Below are 10144 nucleotides of genomic sequence, written 5' to 3'. Positions count from 1 at the left end.
AAAAAATTAGTCACACATAAAGTATTATTCATGTTTTATCATCTAATAAAAATAAAATTATTAATCATAAATTTTTTTGAATAAGACGAAGAGTCAAACATTGTATCTAAAAACTGAAAAGTTGATTTATTTTGGGAGTATTGTGCAAACAAATTACACTTTGTGAAGCAACGTTTGTCAGATTGTCTGCCCAGTTCAATTCCATCAATCCAATCAACACATAATCGTGTTAGACAATGAACCGATCGGACTGTCTAATTACGTGCAAGATTGTCCGACTTAGTGATTTTCCAAAACTAGACATATATTTAGCTTGGATTGTCTGGCATCACTTGGACTATCCGACTAGTACAAATTTTGGAACATTTTCAAAGAACTTTGAACAAATAATACTTCCAAAACATTGATACAGTTTAGGACTTGGTGTTGAGAAGCTAGCAACCTAGTATACGACACACCTTGACTCTAGCAGCTTCGAAAGCTCAAGCTAATAAACCTCATACTAGCATGGTCTTTAAGAAATTAAAAAACAAACAATTTCTAAAATGTTAAGCCCAACTCCTTGAACATATGTAGACATACAAGGAAACAATTGTACCTCCACCTCTTTTGCTTGTAAGGGGATCATCCAACCAATTTATCGTCATTTCAAACATTTCCAAACCCTTAATCTCAACCACTCAACAAAAAAGATTAGTTCAACTAATTGTTTGCAATTTATTTAAAAGCAAAAGAATGCATTTTCGAAATTTATGTGCAACATGATCGAGAGGTGTGATGACTTGTCTAGCTCAAAGTCCTGCGAACACGGGTTCTCGCATGTCTTGTTCGCTACTCCCGGATCTCTAGCAACGCGAAAGACCGGCAGAGCGTGAGATCGCTACGGAAGGAAATAAGAAGGATTTAGGACGACTTAAACATAGGGAGGGTTTGCTCGTAAATGCCCTAGCATTTTAAAAAGCAAAGGTTTTGAGAATAAAAGATTAATAAAATAAAACAAGAATTTTATTAATACAATATATGGAAAATAGTTGAAAGGGTGTCAAAATTAATTTAGAGTGACTAAATAATTAAATAAGGAAAGAAAATATATTTTTGGATAGGTAAACAGAATAAATATATTTTTTTGAAGGAGAAGAAGATTAAATGAGATTAAATAGAAATTTTAAAACAACAGAGGGGCCGAATTAGACTTGACTTAAATAGAGAGAGATTAAGGAGAAGGGGGTTGGCAGCCCACGGCAGCAGGCCAGTCGGACCATCTACAGGGTGAAGAGAGCGGCTGGGGAGGCGACCTAGCCCATCCATGAGACAGAGGAGGTGAGCGGGGCGATGCGGCGAGGGAGGGAGAGAGGGGGAGGAGAGCGGGTGACGGGGGGCTCGCTCGCCATTTTATAGGCGCGGCCAAGGAGAGAGAGAGCGAGAGAGAGAGCGCGTGCGGTGACGTGACTCAATGGCAGCGGCTCAGGCGACGTAGCCGACGGTGGTGAGGTGGCATGTGACAGTGGTGAGGCAGCAGAGGACGACGACATATTGGCTGTGACGACTTGTATTGCTGGGGAGGCGAGGTGACGGAGCGCGACAGTGGAGCAGGACAATGACGAGGCAAGGGGAAAAGGGGCTGGTTGATGGGAGGGTTGGGGCGGCAACGACGATGCCAACCGCTATTGGTGGTGTGGCAGAGGGAGCATGGTGGCACAGCTTGCGAAAGCGTGGTGGCTTGGCGAAAGCGGTGGTGGCTAGTGGAAGCGGCGACGACACGACGGCTCTAGCACGACGTCGATGGGACGGGGCGGCAGCGCGATGGTTATCGCGGGCGGCAGTGGCATATGCGCGTTGCGTGGTTCGGCAACATGACATGTCAGGCCTGCGTGATGGTGCGGTTGTGAGCGGTGGCGGCGCGCTGCCATGTGGCGGCTGGCACCCGTTGGCGTGTGGCGTGCGGGGCAACAACGGCATGCAGCGGCTGCGACGCCGGCGGTGGCTGGCGCCCGTGCCGGCCAGAAGAGGGAGAGAGAGGGGAAAAGAAAAGGAAAAGGATTAAATCCAAATAATTTTGCAATTACGATTTTTAAAATTGGGTTTGAAATTTCACAATTTTTGAGATGTTACAATTGCCATTTGGAACTCGGGAGCTGCAACTGCAAAGGCTCAAGACGATACTATGTATGGGAAAAGGGGTGACAGATGTGACGGCTATGCAGGCTAGGGTTATGGAGGCAAACCATTGGCCGACACACGACGAATTTGGGCGATGTAAATGGGGAGGGGTGGGATTGTATGGGAAAGACAACCGATCTCAACCATTTATTTAGATGCAGATGATTCTGTTCATCGGATTTGTCCTATGAGTGAGTCTTTTGTGTTGGTGCACTATAGGATAGATCAAGGGGTGGGTTGCAATTGCACATCGTGTGATGAGATCATGAAAGAAAGGAAAGGGGATTCAAACAGTTAAATTACGGTTAGAAATGACACACGTGTTAGCACATTGAAATTTACATAGGGATGGAGAGATGCATTATGATGTATAGCTACACTTATATTTTATCTAAGTATGAAATGCATAAAAAAGAGCACATACATATTTTAAATTTGCTATATAACTATTAATTTTACCAATTATGAGTTGCATACTTTTTTAGGCAGGTAACTTATCCGGCGTGAAAAACGTAGTAATAGATAAGTACATGATTAATTAATTATTAATTATTAAAAAAATATGAAATAGACTAATATGATTTTTTTGAAGCAACTTTCCTATAGAAAATTTTTACAAAAAATACACCGTTTAGCAGTTTGAGAAGCGTGTACATAGAAAACGAGAGAGATAAGATATCTTATCCGGGTGCCACACGGGGCCTTAGTGTAAAATTAAAAGTGCTGGAATTTTTTCTCCAATTGCTTAATAATATCCCTGTTACTACACCGTTAGCATTGATTGATGTTAAGATCTCCCCACTAGTTCATATCTCTTTAAACATATGTTAAAATATTATACAAAATGACTATATATACAAATAATAGGTAAGCGCCGTTCCGTGCGCATGTATCTAATTAATCCCAAATACCACCTACATAGAAAACCAAGCACTAAATCAAAACAAAGCTAGCAAAGGAAAACAAAGAGGAGTAGGTAAAAATTGGTCGAGGATACCACTGACGAATTTTTTTAAAACAATTTTAATAAATAATTTTATTATTAAATCTTCTATATAAATATTTCTATCATCGGAATCTTTTTAGTCATGTCACCTCTCCTAACCTGATAAGGTTTGTCAAGCCAAATTGGATGGCATGGCAGGTAGCGTTGCCATGGCAAACTAATTACTCCTCTGTTTCACAATGTAAGACTTTCTAATTTTGTCTAGATTCATATAGATACTAATAAATTTAGACATATATATATATATATTTTATACATTCATCAATTAATAAATTTAGACCAGTCTTATCATATAAAACGGAGGTAGTAGCAATCAACATTGGTACGTAGTCTTGTCACGCCAGGCGGGATGCTGGGGCCAAAATATTTAGATGGTGAAAATATTTATATTGGAGATGTAGTAGTAAATTATTTATTGAAAATATTTTAAAAAATAAAAAAATCACCACCGGCACCACGGCGAAGCAAGAGAAAAAAACGAAGAGAGGCAAAGAAACCAAAAGCAAGGAAGGCAGGCAAAGTAAACCAACCCAACCCAAGCAAGGGGGATCTCTCGAATCTCCCCATTCCAGGGGCCTCGTCTCCTCCGCGTCCGCGTCCGCGTCCGCCTCCGCCTTGTAGGGTTTCGCCGGCGATGGAGCCACCGGTGGGAGGCTCCTCCGATCGCCGGGGAGCCGGGGCCGGCGCGGGCGCCGAGGCTGGGGCCGGGGCCGGGGCCGCGCCGTCTGGCCTCCGCCGCTACGGCTTCAGGTTCTCCGCCTCCAGCCTCCTCCAGGCCCCGCTCGCCGCGCTGCTCGAGTACTCCGGCGTCGTGCCCGCCGGCCCCGCCGCCCCGCAGACGGGGGCGCCTTCGCCGCTGTCGTCCTCGTCGGGGGCTGGGGCGGCGGCGGGGGAGGCCGATGGGCTGCTCTCCGCGGCCGCGGCTGGGGACGGGGAGGTCTCGATCCGGATCCAGGGCGGCCCCGGGGATGCGGACGCGGCGGGCGTCGCGGGGGCGGCGTCCTCCGGGGGGGATTCGATCGAGGCGACCTCCGCCGCCGACGTTGACCCGGCCTCGGCCGCGGCGGGGGCGAGGGGTGGCGGCGCCGACGCGGAGGCGAGTGGTGGGGGCGCGGACGGCGCGTCGGGGAACGGGGGCGGGGACCGCGCCTACCAGCGGTACGACGTGCACCACGTCGCGAGGTGGATCGAGCAGATACTGCCGTTCTCGCTGCTGCTGCTCGTCGTCTTCATACGGCAGCATCTCCAAGGTCTAGTACTCGTTCTCTTGTGCTGTGAAGCTGAGATGATTATAAACGTTGTGATTTGTCAAAAACAAAATGGAAGTCTCTTCGTTTTCATGTCCACACAGAATTTTACTTCTTGTGTTTTAATGCTGTTGATGACCCTTTTATATGGTATGTAACAAATTTAAACCAAAAAGGAAACCAATCTTGAGAGTGAAGAAACTTAGCTAAGATGAGTTAATGTTTATGATTAGACCATTCTATGTTATTATGTTTTACCTTATCTTCTACATTAGCCTTATGAGATTCTGGGGACTATTTAACTTGATTATAGTTTACTTAGTCTCATATATTGGGTTTTAGCATGCATCATTGGATGAACCCATTGGAAAAATATTTATAGCTTGATATCGCTAGTTAGCTGCCCTAACTGTGAATTGGACTTGCTCAAGGCAGACTGCTATTGGGTGGGAATTTTTCTTTGTTCTGCATAATATGGAGGAGATTGTGTTTGGGTGCCAGACTTGCAAATAAATGTGCCCTCTGCATGCCAAAGTTTTGAATCAGGTGATATATCTGTGTTTAGTCGTTTATCATGACAGGAATTTTCTACTTCATGCCTATCTCCTTGTGGTTTTGATATTATGATTAAGATGCATATTGGGTTCTTAGCTTTTAGCATTTATTCCATGGGAAGTTATGTGCTGACCCTTTTTTGGGAAGGCCTAACAATGATATTAATATGTTAAGACCTAGGGGCATCTAATCATGCACTGCTTCAATTTAATAAGGATCTAACAATAGCTTTTAGCAGCTTAATTACCACATATTCCAATTTTTCATTTATTTATAGTTATCAATCTTGGATGTTGTATTCATTTTGTCACATTCATTCATATTATCCTTTACTTTTCAAAGTTTATGCTCTGTATCATTTCTGCCACTATGAGTATGTAAGCAATTTTCCTTTTCTGTCAAGAAAGGTCAATGGAATGAGTTAACACACAAATCCCTCTCAGTATCATATATCCACTATTGTTTGTACAATGATTGCCATGTAAGAATTTCTTACACTGATGGAATGCTTGCTGTGCAGGTTTCTTTGTCACAATTTGGATTGCTGCTGTAATGTTCAAGTCAAATGATATATTGCGGAAACAAACTGCTTTGAAGGTCTTATTTCTTGATACATTACTTTCCAATTCGGCAATGAAATTCTTTTAGTAGAAGATGTGGATAACTACTGGCCAGACGTTTTCCTTTCTGTTGGTCTCATCACTTGGAATGGCAATGATTACATAATGATACAAGCATGAATCGTAACAAACAAGAATGCAATGAACACAAAATCATTGTGAAATGATGACTTTCCTGAGTTACACTGCATTTTTGTTGATTTGAGAAAGCTTTATATCATGTCAGCCTACATTTTTATCCAGTTTGGAAAGTTGTGAAGGGAGAATACCAATTTTATCTGATACTTACCTATTGCTGAATCACATTTTACCATTTCCTAATCTAGTAGGAGGTTGGTCAACCTATCTCAGTAGAAGGTTGTTTAACCTATCTGCCATACTTGTGAAATTAGTTGAAACTACTTGTTAAATTGACAAAACACCTGTCAAGCAGCATCTTCATATTTCCAACTCTTCTTCTACAGGGCGAGAGGAAAATTGCTGTGCTTGTCGGGATTACAGTAATCTTCATGATTCATGTGTTTGGTGTCTATTGGTGGTACAGGAATGATGATCTTCTCAGACCTCTGTTCATGCTTCCTCCAAAAGAAATACCACCATTTTGGCATGCAATTTTTATCATCATGGTCAATGGTACTGATACTTCCTTAAAGGGTTACTTGAATTTTCTTTCATGCATTTCTCCATTTTGTGATAATTAACCATGAACATCTAGGTAGACATACCTTTTTTGACCTGTTCGTTATTAACGTTATTGGCCATTTAAATGTTTGTACAATACTACAATGAGCACTTTCATCTCATCTTATGTATCATGAAAATTATGCAAAGTGAGCTCGTCGCTTCCTGGTTCCTCTTTATTCTGTTCTCAGCAAATGTAAGAACAAAGGAAGGTGTTCTTCAGTGAAATGTGCGAAGAAAACTAGCCATTTAGTAGATTTATTTGTTTACTTCGAATGCCTGGATGACACAACATTTATTATTTTTTTCATAGTTTCAGACTGCTAACTTTCCTGGAAAACATTGATTTATGTTTAGTAGAAAGGATTTTCACATATTAGCTGTACAAAACTATCTTCATTTACTTAAAGTATGTTTTCTTGAATTACAAGGAAAGCATTTTAAATTGTCTGTTGGTTAGCTTTTATTTCATGTTACAATTGCATTTCTAATCAAATGCCACTTGCAGATACAATGGTTCGCCAGGCAGCAATGGCCATTAAGTGCATGCTACTTATGTATTATAAGAATAGCAGAGGTCGTAACTACCGTAAGCAGGTGAGCATTTCTTCTAATTGTCGTAAATTTGTTTTTGTGATATATCTATTCATGTTTGCAGCATCATGTGTGTAGTTTGTCAATTCTACCTAATTTTTAAGGATAATCATTGTAATGATTACTAAGCTAGCTAGAGAATGTAGAGATCTGCCCAACCAGTGATTCAGTGAAGTTGGCTGCTGCCATCAAAAGTACTAATACCGAGTAGTGGTGCATGTGGGTGCTTTTATTATTTTATTTTTGCATTGAATGTAAATGAAGGCTAGTATTAACAATAATACCCATTGTTCACACGCTGGATTATCTCAATTCCTGTATATCCATGCTTGTACTGGTATTATTCCCCTGAATATGGATTTACTAGAAACTACTAATCATGACTATTCCAGTACTTTTATCCCCTTTAGTATTGATGTACTTAATCTTAAAGACATCCTCAAGTGTGTCTTCAAGACAGGATAGCTTTTATATAGCATTCCAAATACATGGCTAAGAATGATAGTTTTTCCATGCACAGTTAATAAACAGTTTGACAATAGTTTAGTGGATACATACCAAATAGTCAAATGTATGTTGTGTTGCAATAGTTCTATTGGCTTCATGTGCCATGTGTTCTTGAGTAACAATAGGATAGAACCTATTGAAAGAATTCTTAATGAGGGTCTTACTTTGACATGAAGTAATCAGTATTTCGCTGTTACTTATCATTATTGGCTTATTTGGGTTCTAAAGGTGTGTGATTTTAGATCCTCTTATTATTGCAAGCAGCTAATTATTTTTTGTTACACATCCATGGGCTTGTACTTGGCTCTGATTATTCTCAAATTATTTCTGTTTTGTTAGGGCCAAATGCTAACCCTTGTGGAATACCTTCTGCTTCTATATCGTGCCTTGTTGCCAACTCCTGTTTGGTACCGTTTCTTTCTAAACAAGGAATATGGGAGTCTATTTTCGTCATTAACCACTGGACTATACCTGACCTTCAAGTTGACTTCAGTAGTTGAAAAGGTAATTACTACTTACTGGTTACTGCAGCTCACATACAAAATAGTGTTGTGAAACTAAAATTTTTTATTGTGTCGTGCATGCCTATTTTCTCATTCTTGAGGCCTTATATCTTCCAGGTTCAGTCATTCTTAGCTGCAGTAAAAGCATTGTCACGCAAAGATGTGCATTATGGGTCTTATGCAACAGCTGAACAGGTAAAAGTCCCCTGCTGGAGAAAGTTGGTAAACTATATGCCATTAAACTTATTTGTGGAGCCAACTGTCCATTTTCACATACTCATTAGTTGATAGAAGTATACCATTGCCTACAGGCTAGAGCCTTCAATTTGTTCAGAGATTTTACTCTCATTCTATCTTGTATGAAGATTTTTTTTTATTGCTGGAACTGGTTCAGGTAATTGCTGCTGGTGATATGTGTGCCATCTGCCAGGAGAAGATGCATGTTCCTGTCCTCCTCCGCTGTAAACATATTTTTTGTGAGGACTGTGTCTCTGAATGGTAAATTCTTTTCTTATTTGATACTTATATGCTTTATCTGGTTCTTTGGGTCTATGTTTTGAACTGAATAAGGCATCTTGTTGGATATGGCAACATATACATGTTTATTCTTTACATTCGTGCGAAGCAATCTCAGAAGGGCAAGTAGATTTTATACTATGTGAAGAGGACCTGGAGTGCAATTTCTGTGGCATCTTGTCACAGTGTTGCCTTTTATACAACTACTTTTGGTGATGCTGCAGAATATCTATTCCTAAAATGAGAATTGAGTTCATGAACATAAATTTCTTTCTTTTCAGATGAAGTGCCTCAATGCCTAGTTTTTTCACATTAATTTCACCTATAATTGTCATACCTAGTAAGTCTCAAAAAATGACAGCTTTCTCCTGCTTCTGTTTAGGTTTGAGCGAGAACGGACATGCCCCTTGTGTAGAGCATTGGTAAAGCCTGCTGATATTCGGTCATTTGGTGATGGTTCTACAAGTCTTTTCTTCCAGTTGTTTTAGACATCAAATGGGAAGCCGCTAACATATAACAGTGGACAAGCAATTGCTTATGAAAATCCGAGTGAATCTTTTTTTTTCTTTATCATGTCACACCATCGTCCCGTGCACTTCTGTCAAAGTTGAGAAGGTCCACAGAGATCATTGGACAGTGCACGATCTGTCTGATTCATCATCTATATGTTCGAGAAATAGTTTAGAGAACTTGTCAGTTGCAACGTTAGTGTAGGTTTGCAGCAAATCTTTCTGGGCCTGGTATTTTCTGGAGGAACAATCAATTCTAATGCAAAGACCTGGTGCGTCTGATCACGCCATGCTGTTGGCTTGCATATTGTAAAAATTGGCAATTTTTGCAAGTGTATGTGCAACTGGAACGAGCAAGTTTTGCTTAGCAAGACGAGGGAAGGGAAGTGGTAAGAATGTAATCTGTAAAGCTTTGATACGTGAAAAATGTTGAAAACCATATTATAAAATGTACTCTTTACTAAACAGTAAATACTACTAGACCACAATGTTAACGTCTTATATGTTATTGTACAGTTTCATAATCCTTCATTTGAGAAATAAGTCATGCTTTATGTTCAATTTTTAAGCAATGGTTTGAGATGGTCTGTCGCTGTTTCATCCGGAAGAGGAAAAAAAAGGGAATTGGGTCATGTTATGAGGTGGTTGTAGGTTGCACCAACTCATATAACTATCAGTTGCTTGCTGTTGCTGGTTCAGGTTCAATCTATTATGTCTGCTAGCTTGAGGCAACGAAGCTTCAATGTTAAACTTCAGTGTGCTTGGTGTGGAACTGTTTCTCATTGCATTTTTAGTAGCTTCAGACTAATGCTCCTTGTAAGTGAATGTTAAAGCTTCACAATATGTGAAAAGGCTGATTGGGAGGTCGGCGCACGTCCAATGATTTTGCTTCTGGGGATATTTAATCATTTGCTACTTTTATATTTGACAATTTTCATCTCCGTGTTTTTCCTCTCCTGGTAAGTTTACAAGTTACTTTTATCCTTTTTTTTTTCTGGCAAGTATGCAAGTTTGTACGCCATACTGTAAGTTTGATTTGTTACACCTAAAAAAAAATATTTTATACGCAAACTTTTGACTCACCTAAAAGAAATATTGTTCGTGCAAACTTTTGACACGGAACTTTGTACGTAGGACTTCTGATGTAGAGCTTTGTACATATGAAATTTTAAAACTTGTCATTTCAAATAACGAAACTTTCCTACTGAAGATCCGAAAGTTTATGTATAAACTTCATATAACAACG

General features: G+C 40.3%; 1 protein-coding gene across 1 annotated transcript; it reads left to right on the top strand.

Moving 5' to 3' along the window:
* The first annotated feature begins 3686 nt into the window (after positions 1 to 3686).
* Positions 3687 to 9342, top strand: LOC102719390 (RING finger and transmembrane domain-containing protein 2-like). Its single transcript, XM_015837830.2, has 8 exons — positions 3687 to 4416; positions 5489 to 5565; positions 6053 to 6221; positions 6778 to 6866; positions 7710 to 7874; positions 7991 to 8068; positions 8268 to 8371; positions 8772 to 9342. Exons 1-8 carry the CDS (start codon positions 3801 to 3803, stop codon positions 8875 to 8877), a joined length of 1404 nt encoding a protein of 467 aa, XP_015693316.2. The 5' UTR covers positions 3687 to 3800; the 3' UTR covers positions 8878 to 9342.
* Positions 9343 to 10144: the final 802 nt, after the last annotated feature.

This window comes from Oryza brachyantha, chromosome 5, assembly GCF_000231095.2.
Source record: "Oryza brachyantha chromosome 5, ObraRS2, whole genome shotgun sequence".
Taxonomy (NCBI): Eukaryota; Viridiplantae; Streptophyta; class Magnoliopsida; order Poales; family Poaceae; genus Oryza; species Oryza brachyantha.
The sequence above is the reverse complement of the archived record's forward strand: the minus strand, read 5'-3'. Positions and strand labels throughout refer to the sequence as shown.

What these genes read in the sequence shown, in the direction of transcription:
- LOC102719390 (XM_015837830.2), top strand. Translation starts at nt 3,801, where the DNA reads ATGGAGCCACCGGTGGGAGGCTCCTCCGATCGCCGGGGAGCCGGGGCC. An exon ending in CATACGGCAGCATCTCCAAG is followed by an intron (nt 4,417 to 5,488) that starts GTCTAGTACTCG and finishes CTTGCTGTGCAG; the next exon opens with GTTTCTTTGTCACAATTTGG. An exon ending in GAGGACTGTGTCTCTGAATG is followed by an intron (nt 8,372 to 8,771) that starts GTAAATTCTTTT and finishes GCTTCTGTTTAG; the next exon opens with GTTTGAGCGAGAACGGACAT.